General features: G+C 43.6%; 1 protein-coding gene across 1 annotated transcript in view; it reads right to left on the bottom strand.

Moving 5' to 3' along the window:
• The window catches only part of LOC121871780, a 110,816-nt gene extending 90,959 nt beyond the window's left edge, over positions 1-19,857 (bottom strand). Inside the window, exon 1 of the mRNA XM_042374256.1 lies at positions 19,681-19,857. Within this exon, the coding sequence (XP_042230190.1) occupies positions 19,681-19,698 (18 nt within the window). The 5' untranslated portion in view covers positions 19,699-19,857. The remainder of the gene's footprint in view (positions 1-19,680) is intronic.
• Between the last annotated feature and the right edge of the window lie 1,169 nt (positions 19,858-21,026).

Raw genomic sequence — 21,026 nt, 5'->3', positions numbered from 1 at the left:
ACACCATCTGTAAGGGAGTTACTACACTACGTGTCTGCTGCTCAACACTTCAGCGTACACAATCTACGTGACCTCCACTGTAAACATTAATCTGTATGTTCACTGTATGTTCCTTTACCTCTCTCTAATGAAGGCTTTTGTTAAACCACCAATTTATGTAATAAGTCATTTATGTCCAATGTATATTTTCAGCCTTCGGATGCAGAACGTTTTCAATAAACCCTTAATTATAATTATTATTATTATTATTATTATTATTATTATTATTTATTTTATTTTTTATTATCCATTCACTAATCATTATGTTCATTTACTGACTCCCATTCATATTATTATATCTTATAATTAATAAAACTTACTTAGACATTCACTTATAGACAAATACTGTACAATTATCCAACGTTATTTTCATATTCATTTTTTTAATATTTAATTATTTCATTAATGTTTATTCTCCTTTGGCATCATCATTGGTTGAGTGTAGAGTGACGCTGTACTCGCCTAGCAACACGGACTGTGTAAAACCACCAAACTAAGAAGACATGGAAGCTTATCTTTGAAGCTGAAGGGTACTTGGTAATGTATGTCCGTCCGTTGGTGTGTGTGTCCGTCCATTGGTGTGTCCGTCCGTTGGTGTGTGTGTCCGTCCATTGGTGTGTCCGTCCGTTGGTGTGTGTGTCCGTCCATTAGTGTGTCCGTCCGTTGGTGTGTGTGTGTCCGTCCATTGGTGTGTCCGTCCGTTGGTGTGTCCGTCCATTGGTGTGTCCGTCCGTTGTGGTGTGTGTGTCCGTCCATTGGTGTGTCCGTCCGTTGGTGTGTGTCCGTCAGTTGGTGTGTGTGTGTGCATCAGTTGGTGTGTGTCCGTCCGTTGTTGTGTGTGTCCGTCCATTGGTGTGTCCGTCCGTTGGGTGTGTGTCCGTCCATTGGTGTGTGTGTCCGTCCGTTGGTGTGTGTCCGTCAGTTGGTGTGTGTGTCCGTCAGTTGGTGTGTGTGTCCGTCAGTTGGTGTGTGTCCATCAGTTGTTGTGTGTCCGTCAGTTGGTGTGTGTGTCCATCAGTTGGTGTGTGTCCGTCAGTTGGTGTGTGTCCGTCAGTTGATGTGTGTCCGTCTGGGGTTGGTGTGTGTCCGTCAGTTGGTGTGTGTGTGTCCGTCAGTTGGTGTGTGTCCGTCAGTTGATGTGTCCGTCGCTGGTGTGTGTCCGTCAGTTGGTGTGTGTCCGCAGTTGGTGTGTCCGTCTAGTTGGTGTGTGTCCGTCGTTGGTGTGTGTCCGCCAGTTGGTGTGTGTTCCGTCAGTGGATGTGTCCGTCAGTTGGTGTGTGTCCGTCAGTTGGTGTGTGTCCGTCAGTTGGTGTGTGTCCATCGGTTGATGTGTGTCCGTCAGTTGGTGTGTGTCCACAGTTGATGTGTGTGTCCGTCAGTTGGTGTGTGTCCGTCAGTTGGTGTGTGTCCGTCAGTTGGTGTGTGTGTCCTGAGTTGATGTGTGTCCGTCAGTTGGTGTGTGTGTCCGTCGGTGTGTGTGTCCGCCGTTGGTGTGTGTCCATCAGTTGGTGTGTGTCCATCAGTTGATGTGTGTCCGAGTTGGTGTGTGTCCGTCAGTTGATGTGTGTCCGTCAGTTGATGTGTGTCCGTCAGTTGGTGTGTGTCCGTCAGTTGGTGTGTGTTGTCCATCAGTTGATGTGTGTCCGCCAGTTGGTGTCCGTCAGTTGGTGTGTGTCCGAGTTGGTGTGTGTGTGTCCGTCAGTTGGTGTGTGTCCGTCAGTTGTGTGTGTGTCCGTCAGTTGGTGTGTCCGTCAGTTGGTGTGTGTCCGTCAGTTGGTGTGTGTGTGTGCCGTCAGTTGGTGTGTTCCATCAGTTGATGTGTGTCCGCCAGTTGGTGTGTGTCCGTCCAGTTGGGGGTGTCCGTCAGTTGGTGTGTGTCCATCAGTTGGTGTGTGTCCGCCAGTTGGTGTGTGTGTCCATCAGTTGGTGTGTGTGTCCATCAGTTGGTGTGTGTCCGTCAGTTGGTGTGTGTCCATCAGTTGGTGTGTGTTCCATCAGTTGGTGTGTGTCCGTCAGTTGGTGTGTCCGTCAGTTGGTGTGTGTGTCCGTCAGTTGGTGTGTGTGTGTCCGCAGGTGGTGTGTGTCCATCAGTTGGTGGTGTGTGTCCGTCAGTTGGTGTGTGTCCGCAGTTGGTGTGTTTTGTCCATCAGTTGAGTGTGTCCATCAGTTGGTGTGTGTCCGTCAGTTGGTGTGTGTCCGCCAGTTGATGTGTGTCCGTCAGTTGGTGTGTGTCTCAGTTGGTGTTGTCCGTCAGTTGGTGTGTGTGGTCCGTGTGGTGTGTGTGTCCGTCCAGTTGGTGTGTGTCCGTCCAGTTGGTGTGTGTCCATCAGTTGGTGTGTGTCCGTCAGTTGGTGTGTCCATCAGTTGGTGTGTGTCCGTCAGTTGGTGTGTGTCCGTCAGTTGGTGTGTGTCCATGGGGGTGTGTGTCCGCGTGGTGTGTGTCCGTCAGTTGATGTGGTCCATCAGTTGATGTGTGTCCGTCAGTTGGTGTGTGTCCGTCAGTTGGTGTGTGTGTCCGTCAGTTGGTGTGTGTCCATCAGTTGGTGTGTGTTCCGGCCAGTTGGTGTGTGTCCGTCAGTTGGTGTGTGTCCGTCAGTTGGTGTGTGTCCGTCAGTTGGTGTGTGTCCGTCAGCTGGTGGGTGGGTCCTCAGTTGGTGTGTGTCCGGGTTGGTGTGTGTTCCGTCAGTGGTGTGTGGTGTGTGTCCGTCAGTTGGTGTGTGTCCATCAGTTGGTGTGTGTTCCGTCAGTTGGTGTGTGTCTCGGTGTCCGCCAGTTGTGTGTGTGTGTCCATCAGTTGGTGTGTCCATCAGTTGGTGTGTGTCCGTCAGTTGATGTGTGTCCATCAGTTGGTGTGTGTGTCCATCCGTTGGTGTGTGTCCGTCAGTTGATGTGTGTCCATCAGTTGGGTGTGTCCGTCAGTTGTGTGTGTGTCCGTCAGTTGGTGTGTGTCCATCAGTTGGTGTGTGTCCATCAGTTGGTGTGTGTCCGTCAGTTGGTGTGTGTCCGCGCTGGTGTGTGTCCGTCCAGTTGGTGTGTGTCCGTCGTTGGTGTGTGTTCCGTCAGTTGGTGTGTGTCCGTCAGTTGGTGTGTCCATCCGTTGGTGTGTGTCCGTCAGTTGGTGTGTGTGTCCAGTGGGTTGGTGTGTGTCCGTCGTTGGTGTGTCCGCCAGTTGGTGTGTGTCCGCCAGTTGGTGTGTGTCCGTCAGTTGATGTGTGTCCGTCAGTTGGTGTGTGTGTCCGTCAGTTGGTGTGTGTCCATCAGTTGGTGTGTGTCCGTCAGTTGGTGTGTGTGTCCGTGCTGGTGTGTGTGTGTGTGTCCATCAGTTGATGTGTGTCCGCCAGTTGGTGTGTGTCCGTCAGTTGATGTGTGTGTCCGTCAGTTGGTGTGTGTCCGTCAGTTGGTGTGTGTCCGTCAGTTGGTGTGTGTCCATCAGTTGATGTGTGTCCGTCAGTTGGTGTGTGTCCGTCAGTTGGTGTGTGTCCGTCAGTTGGTGTGTGTCCGTCAGTTGGTGTGTGTCCATCAGTTGATGTGTGTCCGTCGGTTGGTGTGTGTCCGTCAGTTGGTGTGTGTCCGGAGTTGATGTGTGTCCATGTGATGTGTGGTGTCCGTGTTGGTGTGTCCGTCCAGTTGGTGTGTGTCCATCAGTTGATGTGTGTCCGTCAGTTGGTGTGTGTCCATTAGTTGGTGTGTGTCCGTGGTGGTGTGTGTCCGTCAGTTGGTGTGTGTCCGTCAGTTGATGTGTGTGTCCGTAGTTGTGTGTGTCCGTCAGTTGGTGTGTGTCCGTCAGTTGGTGTGTGTCCGTCGTTGATGTGTGTCCATCAGTTGTGTGTGTGTCCGTCAGTTGGTGTGTGTCCGTCAGTTGGTGTGTGTCCGTCAGTTGTGTGTCCATCAGTTGGTGTGTGTCCGTCAGTTGGTGTGTGTCCATCAGTTGGTGTGTGTGTCCATCAGTGTGGTGTGTGTCCGTCAGTTGGTGTGTGTCCATCAGTTGGTGTGTGTCCATCAGTTGGTGTGTGTCCGTCAGTTGGTGTGTGTGTCCGTCAGTTGGTGTGTCCGTCAGTTGGTGTGTGTCCGTCAGTTGGTGTGTGTCCGTCAGTTGGTGTGTGTCCATCCGGTTGGTGTGTGTCCATCAGTTGGTGTGTGTCCGTCAGTTGGTGTGTGTCCGTCAGTTGGTGTGTCCTTGGTGTGTGTCCATCAGTTGGTGTGTCCGCGTTGGTGTGTGTGTCCGTCAGTTGATGTGTGTCCGTCAGTTGGTGTGTGTTCCGTCAGTTGGTGTGTGTCCGTCAGTGGTGTGTGTCCGTCAGTTGGTGTGTGTCCGCTGGGTTGGTGTGTGTCCGTCAGTTGGTGTGTGTCCATCAGTTGGTGTGTGTCCGTCAGTTGGTGTGTCTCAGTTGGTGTGTCCGTCAGTTGGTGTGTCCGTCAGTTGGTGTGTGTCCACTGCTGGTGTGTGTCCGTCAGTTGGTGTGTCCGCGTTGGTGTGTGTCCATCAGTTGTGTGTGTCCGTCAGTTGGTGTGTGTCCGTCAGTTGGTGTGTGTCCGTCAGTTGGTGTGTGTTGCCATCAGTTGGTGTGTGTCCGCCAGTTGATGTGTGTGTCCATCAGTTGGTGTGTGTCCATCAGTTGGTGTGTGTCCGTCAGTTGTGTGTGTGTCCATCAGTTGGTGTGTGTCCGTCGGTGTGTGTGTGTGTCCATCAGTTGGTGTGTGTGTCCATCAGTTGGTGTGTGTCCATCAGTTGGTGTGTGTCCATCAGGTTGGTGTGTGTCCATCAGTTGGTGTGTGTCCATCAGTTGGTGTGTGTCCATCAGTTGGTGTGTGTGTCCATCAGTTGGTGTGTGTCCGTCGTTGGTGTGTGTCCATCAGTTGGTGTGTGTCCATCAGTTGGTGTGTGTCCGTCAGTTGGTGTGTGTCCATCAGTTGGTGTGTGTCCATCAGTTGGTGTGTGTCCATCAGTTGGTGTGTGTCCATCAGTTGGTGTGTGTCCGTCAGTTGATGTGTGTCCATCAGTTGGTGTGTCCGTCCAGTTGTGTGTGTGTCCGTCAGTTGGTGTGTCCATCAGTTGGTGTGTCCATCGGTTGGTGTGTGTCCTCAGTTGGTGTGTGTGTCCCAGTTGGTGTGTGTCCATCAGTTGGTGTGTGTCCATCAGTTGGTGTGTGTCCATCAGTGGTGGTGTGTGTCCATCAGTTGGTGTGTGTCCGTCAGTTGGTGTGTCCATCAGTTGGTGTGTGTCCATCAGTTGGTGTGTGTCCATCAGTTGGTGTGTGTCCGTCAGTTGGTGTGTGTCCGTCAGTTGGTGTGTGTCCATCAGTTGGTGTGTGTCCATCAGTTGGTGTGTGTCCATCAGTTGGTGTGTGTCCATCAGTTGGTGTGTGTCCGTCAGTTGGTGTGTCCATCAGTTGGTGTGTGTCCATCAGTTGGTGTGTGTCCATCAGTTGGTGTGTGTCCATCAGTTGGTGTGTCCGTCGTGTGTGTCCTTGGTGTGTGTCCGTCAGTTGGTGTGTGTCCGTCAGTTGGTGTGTCCATCAGTTGGTGTGTGTCCGTCAGTTGGTGTGTGTCCGTCAGTTGATGTGTGTCCATCAGTTGGTGTGTGTCCATCAGTTGATGTGTGTCCATCAGTTGGTGTGTGTCCGTCAGTTGGTGTGTGTCCGTCAGTTGGTGTGTGTCCGTCAGTTGGTGTGTGTCCGTCAGTTGGTGTGTGTCCATCAGTTGGTGTGTGTCCATCAGTTGGTGTGTGTCCGTCAGTTGGTGTGTGTCCGTCAGTTGGTGTGTGTCCGTCAGTTGGTGTGTGTCCGTCGCTGGTGTGTGTCCATCGTGGTGGTCCGTCAGTTGGTGTGTGTCCGTCAGTTGGTGTCGTCAGTTGGTGTGTGTCCATCAGTTGGTGTGTGTCCATCAGTTGGTGTGTGTCCATCAGTTGGTGTGTGTCCACTGGCTGGTGTGTGTGTCCGTCAGTTGGTGTGTGTCCATCAGTTGGTGTGTGTCCATCAGTTGGTGTGTGTCCATCAGTTGGTGTGTGTGTCCATCAGTTGGTGTGTGTCCGTCAGTTGGTGTGTGTCCACAGTTGTGTGTGTGTGTCCGTCAGTTGGTGTGTGTCCATCAGTTGGTGTGTGTCCGTCAGTTGGTGTGTGTCCGTCAGTTGGTGTGTGTCCGTCAGTTGTGTGTGTGTCCATCAGTTGGTGTGTGTGTCCATCAGTTGATGTGTGTCCGCCAGTTGGTGTGTGTCCGTCAGTTGGTGTGTGTCCGTCAGTTGGTGTTCCGTCAGTTGGTGGTGTGTGTCCATCAGTTGGTGTGTGTCCGTCAGTTGGTGTGTCCGTCCAGTTGGTGTGTGTCCGTCGTTGGTGTGTGTGTGTGTGTCCGTTCAGTTGGTGTGTGTCCGCTGGGTTGATGTGTGTCCATCAGTTGGTGTGTGTCCGCTGGTTGGTGTGTGTCCGTCAGTTGGTGTGTGTCCGTCAGTTGATGTGTGTCCATCAGTTGGTGTCCGTCCAGTTGGTGTGTGTCCATCAGTTGGTGTGTGTCCGTCAGTTGGTGTGTGTGTGTCCGTCAGGTGTCCATCAGTTGGTGTGTGTCCATCAGTTGGTGTGTGTCCGTCGTGGTGTGTGTGTGTCCGTCGTGGTGTGTCCATCAGTTGGTGTGTGTCCATCGGTGGTGTGTGTCCGTCCGTTGTGTGTGTGTCCGTCAGTTGGTGTGTGTTCCATCAGTTGTGTGTCCATCAGTTGGTGTGTGTCTCGGTTGGTGTGTGTCCATCAGTTGGTGTGTGTCCATCAGTTGGTGTGTGTCCGTCAGTTGGTGTGTGTCCGTCAGTTGGTGTGTGTCCGTCAGTTGGTGTGTGTCCGTCAGTTGGTGTGTGTACTTCTCCTAATCTCACTTCACTTACCCTACATATAACCTAACCTACCTACTGTATACTTGAAGTTTTAGTTCCCAGACTCGTGGTCAGGTTTTGAATGTGTGTGTGTGTGTGTGTGTGTGTGTGTGTGTGTGTGTGTGTGTGTGTGTAGTGAGATCGTAGGCTTTGATAATCGCGTGTTCTACTCTATACTCCTAAAAGAACACGGTCACCATTTTCGTTATTTTAATGGACAGTGTTGGTAACATTGGCATTCTTGTCCCCACATTAACCATCTCCCTTGATTGAGCACTGTAGTGGAGGAGGGGTGGTTGTTGGGTGGAGGAGGGGTGGTTGTGGGAATAGAGAGGGGTTTTTGTGGGGTGGAGGAGGGACGGTTGTGGGGTGGAGGAGGGTGGTTGTGGGGTGGAGGAGGGATGGTTGTGGGGTGGAGGAGGGGTGATTTTTGGGTGGAGGAGGGATGGTTGTGGGGTGAAGGAACTGAGGTTGAGAATTATGACTGGCTCACTTCAGTTACGATGCAAAGGTGAGCAAATGTGATCGGGGCAATATTAGGCTAAGAATTATTGAGTACCTAAAGCAGGTTGAAGGTGAGCTACAGTTGGTTTAAATTTGGCTGTGTTAAACCTTGGCCGGGACTGTGTTCAATGTAGGCTGGATTGAGCCTATTGGATGGTGGGTTCTCTCATGTGAGTTACTCAACCAAATCAAAATCGGAAACAACTCGTCTCTGCAACATTCCCTATTGATATGCATGTTATGCTTCGTGACAGAAAGACAGTATCTTAAATAGCTGGTAAAAGATGGCATGACAGCTCTACAGCCCAAATTTGTCAATAGGGTTGGAATTTCGTCTACTTATATTTTTTGTTATTATGTAAAAAGAAGGGGATTTTTTATTTTTCATGATATGTAATTATAATTTGATGTTCTTCTAAAAGAAAAAAGTTGCAGACAAGAAGTGCAGATATTTCAAGAACCTCAAATTCGGTATTAAAATCTAAAATAAAATATAATAAGTAATAGAGTGTAAAGGCGATTCTTGGAGGACTCTTTGGTAAGCAGATCTCCTTAACCAGGATCCAGTGTCCCTAATTTCCAATAGGGAGCGTTCTCTCCCTAAGAACAAGATCACTTCGCTATACCATGATCATCGATGCATGGAAACTCATGGAACGATTAGGAAACCAAAAATCTAATTCCGATAACGGCCATTGTGACAACAATTCCCTGCCAACCAAAGCTGACTAAGGGTTGAGTGATCATTGTATTTGTTGGTTTAATTTAGAAAAACAAAATTTAAACTCCAAACGCTTCTTATATAAACTATAGCGGCACTATATAGATTAAGTCAAGCGTTTACACAAGTCGGTATCCCTGGACAATTGCCCCCCGACAACTGCCACCTGGACAACTGCCCCGTGGGACATTATTCCATTGCCAGTGAATAACTGGCACAAAACATGAAACTAGTTGAATAGAGAGCAAAATGCACAACTCATACATTTTTTAACACTACAAATCTGTAATTAGAAAAACACTGATACAAAATTGTGGTTAAGTGAAAAAAAAATTGTGGATCAGTCATATATCACATATTAAAATTGCAAGTTGTGGGCTATTCCTCTCAAACAGTCCAACACACGGCGGTTCTCAAAGTCTTGTACGACGGTTGCTATTGTGGCTGTTGAATCTTGTTAATGTTTCCTCTAGGTGGTGCTGGATCTCCGACTATCACCTGGTTGATGGTGATGCTGGTCAGTACCTGCTTCCTCTTCAACACTTCAAGAAACTTCCAGATATTTGGATGGACTGAAGTAATGTTAGCTTGCATATGGTTATACCATCCTACTAAGGAGTTGTTGGTACGAGGTAAATCTTCGGCTACACGATCATAAATATTCCACATGCTGACAGGGAAACGTGGAGCTCGCCTGTTATGTCGACGTTGTCTGCCAATGCATGAATTTTCGAGGTACTCTATGCAGTGTCTCAAATACGTTAACCACTTCATCTTGTGGGATGAATGCCAGAGCTGGTAACTGTACATAAGATTCACTCGGGCAATGGGGGAGGGGGCAATTGTCCCATTGGGGGGGGGGGCAGTTGTCGGGGAGTAATTGTCCAGGGGGGCAATTGTACACAATTGTACAGAGGGCGGTTGTCCTAGAACTCCTTACCACAAAACGCACCTCTCAGCAAAACTTCGCATTAGTCCTCGGTATTGCGAAGACCAAGTGTTATTGCTTCAAGGACACACTGTTCAGGTAAACATCATACCAATTTTGGGGTTTTGTAAACAGTTTAAAGGTGGGAACTTGAAGTGAAGAGTGTCAAGGCGAGAATGTCTAATCCCGTTAACCGTTCATGCAAGATGTGAATGTTACTTTCGGTGCCTTTATGGTTCTATTACACATGTGCTGTACAATATATCAATATATTTTATTTATTATTTGATAAATTTATCGTAAACGGATTCTTCTGCAAAATATTACCATATTACTTTTATCCTGTTGCCGTTCCTTTCTCTAAATCACAATAATGTACTAGAACAAGATATAAAAAATTAGAATGACAAATTTATATAAACATAACAATAACATAGTTTATAACACCTAATATTGATATGAATTATACTGTTATTTGTATTGACACTTTTGTTCTCTAATATTCTCTATTGCGTCCTGGCGGTGAGGTGAGTCTGGCGTACAGTACACAGTATACACCATGTCTCAGCCTGTGCATCATAAGAAACATAAGCCATTCTAATATATTTGGCTAATATTCCAACTTTAACTTGATAACCTAGATTTTTGTGTATTCAATATTTTGGTTTATATTCAATTTATCAGTATCGCTTTGCAATTGTACCAAGACATTTAAGAATCATTTTCCTCTTTTATAAGTTCAAAATATTTATCCAAATAATTTATTTGTTAGTTATTCAAAATTGTATGTATTTTCTTTGTATCTGTTCTGTATTTTTTATCGTAATAACTGTAATTTGATTACCATTCTCCCTTAACTTTCATAAACTAATGATTCAAACAAAACATATCCCAGTATCTCAGAGTAAATGTGTGTGTGTGTGTGTCCACTACTGGGTGAAGGCCTCCCACGTATACTCTCGCACAACACAGCCATCTTACCCACTGAGCGTGGACTGTTATGGTATCACTAGCAACACCGAGTCTGTGTCCATAATGTATCTTTAGTAACAATGAATAATATGATAAGGGTTGGAGAAATTTCCTTTGAGTTTCATAGTCATTATTTTCCCGAAAACATTGGATAAGAGGCAGAACCTGATTACTTCAGAATAAGATAAGAACATAAGAACATAAGAATGGAGGAAACTGCAGCGGGCCTATTGACCCATAGTGGGCAGTCCCGTTTACACCCAACCCCTATTGCTCATATAAGCATCCAACCTATGTTTGAAGCTATTCAGCGTATTCGAGTTAATGATGATATTTGGTAACTTGTTCCATTCATCCACTACTCTGTTTCCAAACCAGTGTTTACCTATTTCACGCCTAAATCTAAATTTGTCTAATAAAAACCATTGTTACGAGTTCGCTCCTGGTTGGATAGGTTGAGTACCTTTGTAATGTCCCCTTTGTTTAGCCCTGCCTTCCACTTATACACCTCTATCAGGTCGCCCCTTGCTCTACGTCTCTCGAGGGAGTGCAAATTAAGATGCTTTAACCTGTCTCTATACTCAAGGTTCCTAATGCCCGGGATTAGTCTTGTCATTCTCCTCTGAATTCTTTCCAAGGATTCTATATCCATTCTGTAATACGGTGACCAGAACTGAACTGTGTAATCCAGGTGTGGTCTCACAAGAGCAAGATACAGTTTTAGGATGACCTCGCTAGTCTTGTAACTAACACTCCTTTGTATGAACCCAAGTACTTTATTAGCCTTGTTACGAGCAAAAACACATTGTTTACTTGGCTAAAGGTTCCTACTTATCATTACTCCTAAATCTCTCTCTCAGTCGGATTTCTCTATGGCATCGTTGTTCATCTGGTATCTGGTTTCCCTGTTTACATCTCCTATACTGAGTACTTTACATTTGTCGACGTTGAATTTCATCTGCCATTTTTCAGACCATTCGAAAAATTTGTTTAGATCATCCTGTAGTTTTGCCGAGTCCTCGTCAAATTTAATAACACGTCTTATTTTAGTGTCATCAGCAAATTTACTTATGTTGCTGTCTATGCCGATATCTGTGTCGTTTATGTATATAATAAATAATAATGGTCCAAGTACTGAGCCTTGGGGAACTCCACTTGTGACGTTGCTCCTGTAACCACGCCTTAATCCATTTAAGGATGTCACCTTTGATGCCATGAGCTTCTACCTTTCTAATTAGTCTTTCGTGGGGGACTCTGTCGAAGGCTTTGCTAAAGTCGAGATATACCACATCATAATTGTGCCCCTCGTCCACCGATTCGAAAACTGATGAAAAGAATGTTAATAGATTAAATTGGCAATAACGTCCGCTTGTGAAGCCATGCTGGGAATCATTGATCAATCCGTGCTTCTCCAGGTGATTTCGAATAGATTTTGAAATGATTGCTTCCAGTAATTTGCCTACTATTGATGTTAGACTGATTGGGCGGTAGTTAGAGGATAGTGATCTATCCCCCTTCTTGAAAATCCGTATTACATTCGCTATCCTCCAGGACTCTGGTACTACACTTGTTTTTAAGGACATGTTAAACAACTTTGCTTAGGGCATAATAAGCTCTTCCTTACATTCCTTTAATACTCTGGCAAATATCTCATCGGGACCAGGTGACTTATTAGGCTTTAGTTTGCCTATTTGCATACTAACATCGTTACTAGTCACTACTATCTCACTTAATTTGTTTTCTTCACTATCTCTGAATAGGGTTGGTGCCTCGGGTATCATGTTTAAATTTTCGGTGGTGAAAACTGTTGAAAAATATTTATTCAAATTATTGCTCATTTCTCCGTCGTTATCAGTGAGCTCGCCGGAGTCTGACAGTAATGGTCCAATCTTTTCTCGTGTTTTAGTTTGATACATTTGGTAGAATCCTTTGGGGTTTGTCTTCGCCTCCCTTGCTATCCTTACCTCATTATTCCTCTTTGCTTTCCTTATCTCGGTTTTAACCCCTGGCGCCAATACCCTATAGTAGTCCCGGAGGTGAATTTCGCCACGATTTATCCTTCTACCTATAGCCTTCCTTTGGCCAATGATGTTCTTTAAATAATTATTTATCCATTTAGGGTCATTGTTGTCTGATCTGAGTTTTTTGTATGGTATGTTCTGCCTTTGTGCATTAAGTAACTCACTATTTAAATTGTCGTGGAACTCGGCAATCTCAGATCTCGTTATCAGGTCCGTGTCATCTGTCAGATTCACGGCCAAGCGCGACACCCCCTCTCTCAGCTGCCTCTTTAAACTGTCAAGGTTTGCCCTTCTGAAATCTGGTACTTTAGTGGAATTTTCCTTACATCTGCCCTGAAAATCTAACTGGAATCGAATTTCTTTGTGATCGCTGTTTGCAAGTTCGTTCTCTACCTCGACATTGCTAATGAGGTTTTCTCTGTTTGATAGAACTAAATCGAGTATATTATTACCCCATGTGGGTTCGGTTAGATGTTGACTTAGGAAACAGTCCTGGATCGTTATTTATATTGTTTAACTTTAGGAGAATGTATAGTACACGCAACATCTAGTTTCATTTTCCAGGTAATATTAGTTTGTTTTGTTTTTTTAGAGGGGAAAGATGGGAAGAGTCTTTTTCTTCGCTCGTGGGACCCAATCCACGATCTCACTGGTCCATTCTTATTGCACTACAATTTGCCCATCACCTTAGCCCTTGCAATAACGTACGTTGGTTAGAAACCTCTATCATTCATTTCTCTTCCTATATCTTCGTGTTGTAGCTAGCAGACAGTTTTTCGTGCTTCCACGAGTAGGTTGGAGTTTCTATGTTATTTTTCCATACACTGGCTATGTTTGATATCCATAAGCAATAATTCGTAATGTCTTGGTCAAATATTCTATTTCTGTATGACTTATTGGTAGCTTTCCCGACATTTTAACTCCCTATTTAATTTCGCTCAGCCGACTTTTCCGACTTTTATTACTTACTACCAGTTGTGCTAAATGTTTGTGTGCCATGACTATTTTAACTATATATTGTTGATCCCTCTAAGCTGGGAATTTGTGAATTTGGTGAATGTTACTTTAAGCTCTAGTCAAGTTAATTTATAATCCTTCTTTTCTTTGATATATTTCGTTGTCTGTGTATTGTGGAATATGACTAAGAGAGTATCATTCATCTTCTTACTTCTCTAAAATATTTCCTTAAAAGCGTGCACATGATATTTGTTCTGAAGCTGCTTAACTCCGCTTCTTCTCTCGGCTGCTTGAAACGATTTTTTTTTTAAATTTAACTGCAAATATTTTCGTAAAAAGATATAGATAAATAATTAGTCCGTTGCTTCTTAAGTTGTCTTTGTTGTTTCTCTTGATACAGAAATACAACAAAAACAGTTGTATCGAAACTCAATTTCCGTCTGTACTTTTTCATTCTTCAAGTGTTTGATGGAAGGATTTAATCTCCTATAAGGACATAAGGGTATGCTTTAGAGGCGTCCTTAGTCCTTCTCTCTTCCTCAACCACATCTTTGTTATCTTGTTATATATCACCATAAAATTCCTCGTCTCTTTTAACAATGACATATTTTGTTTTATTGGTGGTTGTATCGTCTTGTCTGACTCTCATGATGTGGTTTTCTGATCATAAATCTGATTGACTTATTTCTGATTGAGTGGTTACTTTAATAATATATTTTATCAATAGAGCTTTGTTAAATGACTGACCGTTTGCCTAATCTCCATATTATGTCACCATGACAACCTTACACGCCAGTGTTTGGGTTTTGCCTGAAAACATTTTCAATTTATTGGTCTTTCGTTCAGGCAGAACTTGGGTTTGTTACTGACGGACAAAAAGAGTTCATTAACACTGAGTTCACAATTCAGGACTTACTAAATGGGAAATCTGCATGAATAGGATGGCTGCTTGTAATGAATTTCGTAAATGAACTGCGGCAGTAAATAGGTTAGATCTTCTATAGAAGTCGTCACAGATACAACTAAGGTTCCCAAACAAGTAACATAGGAGGACAAATCATCACACCTTGATAGTCTCACTTTAATCTTTTTCACCGGTTCACTCTACCACAAACTCATACTTAACTTTTATTTCAGTTCATCTTAACGCAATATAAATGAAAGAAAAGCTATACAAGTCTTTCGCATTTCTCCACATTATTAAGTCCTCATTTCGACCTTCAGGTCGTAACGTGTACTTTACTTTCAAACAGTTTGACTCACAACTTGATATAAGCACTCGAGTTTACCAAGAAAATCCCTATTGTTCCTCCAAGATGCGCCGTGGGTCGATATAATCACCACATTAGGGCAGATTAGGAGCAGGGGGTGAGGAGACCATCGACTTGTTTGTTGTGCGTTTGTCTATTTTCTTTTTCTCCTTCAGAGCAAAACGCCTCAACCAATCACAATACTGATCTTAGTGTTGTCACGTTTAACCTGAGCCTTCCAAACTGAAACAGTATCGACCCCACATGAGTTAAAACAATACACCCGCAGAAGACGATTGTCTGGGGATGGGGGGGGGGGGAATTTTGTTCGCGATACAGTATTCGTTTGAGAAATCTGTGTGGCGGGTGTGAGGCCCTGTGGTAAATTAATTTCGAGGCAGGCAGACACAGTCGATCATTTTATCAAACAAATTACTTTAGACTATTATGCAGTGAGTGTGATGGCTACCATAAATGAGTTATTTTTCTCAATAACAATAACGACGAAGACAATATTGACGAAATGAAGGTGTTGTTCAAGGATGAATTTTACACCATCTGTTGGCCAGTCTTGAGCACACACAAACGCTTCGTTCAGCACATCTCTCCCACGCTCGTTGACCTCAACAAGAGGAACTGACTAGTGACTTACAAATTAACTTCCTGTACACATTTAGGTGTTGTAAACAGGTGAGTATAACTGTAAATACAAGTTGTTGCAGTAGTTTAACGCCATAACTCTGGTTTTCTCTACGGACGTTCAATATTGTCTTGTAAAAATAAGATTTTTTTTTTAATATAATTTCTTTATTATGCATTTAAACATGCGGAAATGAATATAAAGTGCAATCTTAATAAACCATATAATATTGTAACAATATTGTTATTTTGTACAATATTGCGGGTCAGTTTGTAGTTTCTACCAACTACGGCTATCAAGTTGATTAATGTGTTTTTCCGATAGTTTAGACAATTTCAAGACAATTTTCTTCTATGAAGTTCCCCCCAAATGTTCTAAAATTACCTAAGCCAACCTCCTAACCGTCCACGTTATGTTTAAGTCATATGCGAGGGAAGCGTAATAGATGAAAAGTGTCTTAAAATTGTCTAAACTATCGGAAAAACACTTTACTCAACTCGATAGCCGTGGTTGGTCAAAACTACAAATTGACCAGATTGCGAAACAGTAAGATAATATCGTCGGCGGGATATTCAAAATTGTTTTTATGATATGTAATTTCTTACTTACTTAGCTCAATTTGGAGATCTAAGGTAGCGGTGGGGGGAGATCATTAGCACCAGAAGGCCTTTATGGAATTACAACAAATTTGCAGATGTTGCTTTGATTATACTGAGTAATACAATCGAAGCGACATCAATGTAATATTTGTTTTTCTTTTTAGTGTATACTTCCATCATATAATTACTTGTTAGTGAGCGAAAAAATTGAATATTTACCGCAATTATGGCGACCATGTTTTGGTTCACATCGTCTGCTAATAAACCTTGGTTTACATGTGAAGAAATGAATGACGATCTCATCGGAAGTGTTTATTATCATTTATATTGGATTGAAAGCGTTCATTTCTAGAGATGTTGTTTGGATGATAGTAAAAGAATTGAAACGACATTGCACAGGTTAGGAAGTTAGGTGAGTTGGATAGGTTAGGTCAGGTTCTAATAGGTTCTGTGTTTTCTCGCTTCCATTTTCGTGTTCAGTATCATGCAAATAGTATTCAGATTTTGTTTTGTTTTTAAATTCCATAAGTTATTTCTGGTGCTAACCGTCTCCTCAACCTTTACCAAACTTAAATTGTTTGATAATATTATTGTTTTCTAATTGGATGTAATTTCAAACGTGCATGTTATCATTTTATATTTCACTTTCTTTTACTTTATCCTCTTCGCCACTGATCGGCTTGTTAGCTGCTTGGGCGGTCGGTCACGTCTCTGTTTGACATTGTTGGCAAGTACTGAGCATGTCCAGTCGGGGACATAAGTTCACTCCTCAAGGTGAAACTGAGTCGCGGGAATGAATCTCCGAACTAACTTACCCTGACAGTTTTTTTTTTCTTTTTTATTGGGCACGCCCCTACATCCTTGTGTAAGGTGAAACGCAGAAGCGTTTACAGTACCCAACAGGGAAGCATGCTAAGTTCATGCTTGCCTTTATGTCTCATGAGTTAAGGGCGTAGAAGCCTGAAGAGTCAAGGGCATAGAAGCCTGAAGAGTCAATGGTTTATGTCATCAAGTTATTGGAAGCTCCAACAACTTGTCCCTGAATACGAATTCGCAACTTTCGATTTACAACAGGTACCTACTTTACTGCTAGGTGAACAGGGACTAATGGGGGCTAGGAAGTATGTCCAAACAACTTCCACCGGCCCGGGAATCGAACCCGTGACATCTCGCTTGCGAAGGCAAGAGCGATACCACTCTACCACCAGCACCCCCTACCCTGACAGTTGTATCTCGTTTGGGGTCTATGCTGCTTCATTTTGGGGGGCAGCATTTGAACATTACTGCACATGCACGTATTTGTTCCAGAATGTTTTCTGTACTTGTGCCAGTGTTGGTGGAGTCTGGTCTTGAATGAGATCAGACTCGGCGCCGTCACAACGCTTTCTGGTAGATTATTCTAAGAGTTCACAATCCTCACTCCGAAAGTTTGTCCTGACAATTTTCTGAACTTGTAGCTTCTTCAACCTTGGGCTGTCACCACGAGTGGGGCATGATTAATGCCTCAGGTATTGCTTACATGCTTTTGTAATTATTTATTTTTATTAAACTTTAGTTGCAACTTCATAGTCTGAAACCATAGTTTCAAGCATTTTTATAAAGTACAGTAATATCATTAAATATAGTCGCGAGAACTTACGATATTTTTAACGAAATTTTTTGCAAGCGAACATTTATTTTGTACAGTGAAAAGATGCCACCAATTTTATTTATTTAAGATCATTCATTAAATCTTATTATTAGAGGACACACACACACACACACACGTGTGTATATATATATATATATATATATATATATATATATATATATATATATATATATATATATATATATATATATATATATATATATATATATATATATATAAGTAGATTAAGAAAGTTTTAAGTATATTGATCTAAAAAAATTTAATACAAAATTAAATATTAGAATCGCAAGTTTGGTAATTCAGTTGTGTATGACCACACCTTTGTCTAAACCGGGGGTTCCCAAACCTGGGGTCGCGACCCCAAATGGGGTCGAAAGGCTCATTAGGTAGGGTCGCAAAGAGGTCATGGGGTCGGTGGGGTCCTTTGGGTCTGCCAGTGAAATGATTTGTGGTCGCACTGGATAGTTGACAACACTGGATGGGGTCGTGCTAGACTCTAGAACCAGTAAATGTACTGATTCAACGTTAGCCTCGCACTGACAAAAAGGAACCAATAATCACCTCTACATTTAACCCAAAAAAATGAAAATTAAGTCACCAGAGCGGATAATTATGTCAACAGCTTCTTAAAGGACGACGCTGATTGGTGGCAGACATTACGTTTTTTTGTGTGAATTGATCTCGAACAAATACTTGTTGATGAAATAAGTAAGCCGATTTACGTACAGTCGGGGTAAAAAAATTTCTCCCTCCCAAAATGAAGCAGTATCGAGCCCAAGTGAGATAAAAAAGCACACCCGCATGGGATAACAGTTATGGTAAGTAAAGTTCGGAGACTCATTCCCGCGATTCAGTTTCACCACGGAGAGCGGAATTTTGTCCGCGATTGTACATTAACACACACACACACACACACACATATATATATATATATATATATATATATATATATATATATATATATATATATATATATATATATATATATATATATATATATATATATATATATATATATTATTTTTTTAACAAATAGAAAATACACAAATAAAAAATAATCAAATATGAAAAGTGGGTCCCATTGGTCTTCTGGTCCATCAGGCTTCAGTACACGGGCGCAGCTTCCATTTTCCCAGGTGCAAAATTAGGTACCCATTCCCTGCTGAGCGCGAACGATAGGAAGCGAGTGTTATATCCACTCAGCCGCTGAACTCCAAAAAGTAGGTAACACTGAACAAATAAAATAAACTTATTGAGCATATAGAAAATTAAAGTTAGTACATACATTATGACATACAATGAAAACAGGCAGAAAGATAGTGCCACTAGTATTTGAAACTGCCAAAAACATGTAAATACAGTAAGGTTATGATGAAAGTAGAAATTGGTGGCAGGTTTACAACGTGTCCGGTCATGTTCTATAATATCAAGAAATATTGGTATGACCCTTTGATGAATTACTGATAAAAACATAGATTAACGTAATATTAGTAAATTGTTATCAGTTAACCTTGAAGGTGTATTTATGGTCTACGAGGAAGTTTTCAGGTAACTTGTACTTTGGGCTTAGTAAGGTTATAATGAACTACAAACAAATACACCCAATAGTTTGGGATTTTCACTTAAAATTATTCATTGATGACGGTGATAAGGTCTTTCTGGGATTGCTATTTTTTTGTTTATTGTTTTGCTGTAAATACCAACAATGAAAACTTTACTGTCAGAGACGACTACACACACACACACACACACACACACACACACACACACACACACACACACGATCTTACGTGAATAAAAAACAGACAAACATAAACGCGCGTGTGAGCTCCTTTCCGCTTCCGTGTGTGTGTGTGTCTTAACCCTGTTCCGTCTTATAAAAAAAAAAGTAAACTTATCAATGCCCTGGTTACACTGTCAGGCTGAAAGCACAGGATCGTACCAACACACAACGTTAGTACTGGCAAAAGGTAAGCGAAGGTGCAGTAGGTATACGATTATTGCATTATGAGTTATACAGAGAGTGAAAGAGACCGTCAAACGCTGCTCATTGCCGTGTTGCATGGGTAACAGTCGCAGTCTTTCTCAACTCAACGCCAGTCTTGCGCCCAGCTACCCTGGAGGGTCTATGTAAGGTACAGACAAATTCCAATCAGACAAATGTCCCCACTAACCATTATCCCAGCGCAAGACTAATAATGAGGACAGCTTTAGTTTCTTCAGTCCGTAATACTGCTTCACAATAGGTTAGTTTTGCTGGAATCTTGTTCTTTTATAAGATTGTGAGTAGTGCAATATAAGGTGACAGAAGGTTAGGGGCAGGGAGTAGAGTTAATGTGAAGGGCACAAAATTGTAAATTGTGAGGGGTGTAAGAAAGGAAAGGCGTGGGATAGAATAACAAGAAAAGGGGTAACATTTACAGTCTATACCGGAAGAAGGGGTGACATGTCAGGAGGAAAAAGAGAGAGCGTTAACTGGGGTAGTGTAAGAGAGGGTAGCGTGAGTTGGGGTAACCTGAGAGAAGGTAGCGTGCAACATACTCACCATTGCGTCGATCCCCATGGTTGGTGACGTGGTAAGTGCACTGTACGCGTGGCCACAGACGGTCGGAGGCAACTGGTCGACCAGCCAATCCCCGAGATGACGGCCACTCCACCTCTACCTCCGCCTCCCGGATGCCCACGCAGGCGCTCTTCCACTGCCTCCTCCTCCCCGGCGCTACTCACCTCCACCTCCCGGAGTTCTCACTTTACTGCACCTTTATCGGATGTTTACAAGCGGTTTTCAATTTCTTTAATATAAGTAATTACCTGATTAGATCCAACAAAAGACATTGATTTTACGACGATGGAAGGCGGAGTCGTTATATATTCGTATACAACAGTCGTTTCTCGCTCGAAATGGAAAAAAGACGGGCGTTAAACGACTCCATCTAATATCCAGCATATCAAAGACTATAAAAAACACGAATCAAGATGTCTAAAATATCACATTTGAGCAGTTAAAACCATGTGACGTCACTCAGCTGGAAGTATAAATCCATAGCTGGACAAACTCCAGGGAAGGGGAGACGGGGGTTGGTGGGGGTCACCGTGGAAGGAGTGGGGAGCTAAGGGGACTGGCGTTTGCTCTGTTAAATTCATGAGTAACCTTTGTATCGTACACCAGAACTGCGCACCACGACACTTTCTTCATGGATCGAAAAATTGATCGGCCACTATTTGATTCAGCCAAGCGGGGGAGGACGGGTGGGGGATGGGTGGTTACATGTCTTATGCACGAGACATTGTGTGGTGGGAGTAAAGGGGAGGGTGTAAGTGTGGGGGATGCTTGTAATGGTGTTTGTGGTGGTGTGGGTGTTGATTGTGGCGGAGATGATGGTTGTGTTGGTAGAGTTGCTGATTGTGATGATAGGGGGTGTTGGTTCTGGTGGGGGTGTTGATTGTGGTGGTCGGGGTGTTGATTGTGGCTGTAGGGGTGATGATTGTGGTTCTTGGAGTAATAGTTGAGGTGGTGGGGGTGATGGTAGCGGTGGTGGAGGTTGAGGTTGTTGATTGTGGTGGTGGGGATGATGGTTGCGGTGGTAGGGGGTGTTGATTGCAGGGATGATGGTTGTGGTGGTGGGGTGTTGATTGTGGTGGTGGGGTAGTGATTGTGGTGATGGGGTGTATATGGTGGTAGTGGGGTGATGTTTGTGGTAGTGGGGGAGTTGAGTGTGGTGGCGGAGGTTGTTGATTCTGATGGTGGTAGGGTGTTGATTGTGGTGGTGAAGGTGATGATTGTGGTTGTGGGGTAATAGTTGAGGTGGTGGGGGTGATGGAGGTTGGGGTTGTTGATTGCTGACGGTGGTGATGGGGTGGGTGATGGTTGTGGTTGTGGGGGTGATAGTT

This window comes from Homarus americanus, unplaced genomic scaffold, assembly GCF_018991925.1.
Source record: "Homarus americanus isolate GMGI-L3 unplaced genomic scaffold, GMGI_Hamer_2.0 scaffold39675, whole genome shotgun sequence".
Classification (NCBI taxonomy): Eukaryota; Metazoa; Arthropoda; class Malacostraca; order Decapoda; family Nephropidae; genus Homarus; species Homarus americanus.
This window is presented reverse-complemented; position numbering and strand designations above follow the sequence as displayed.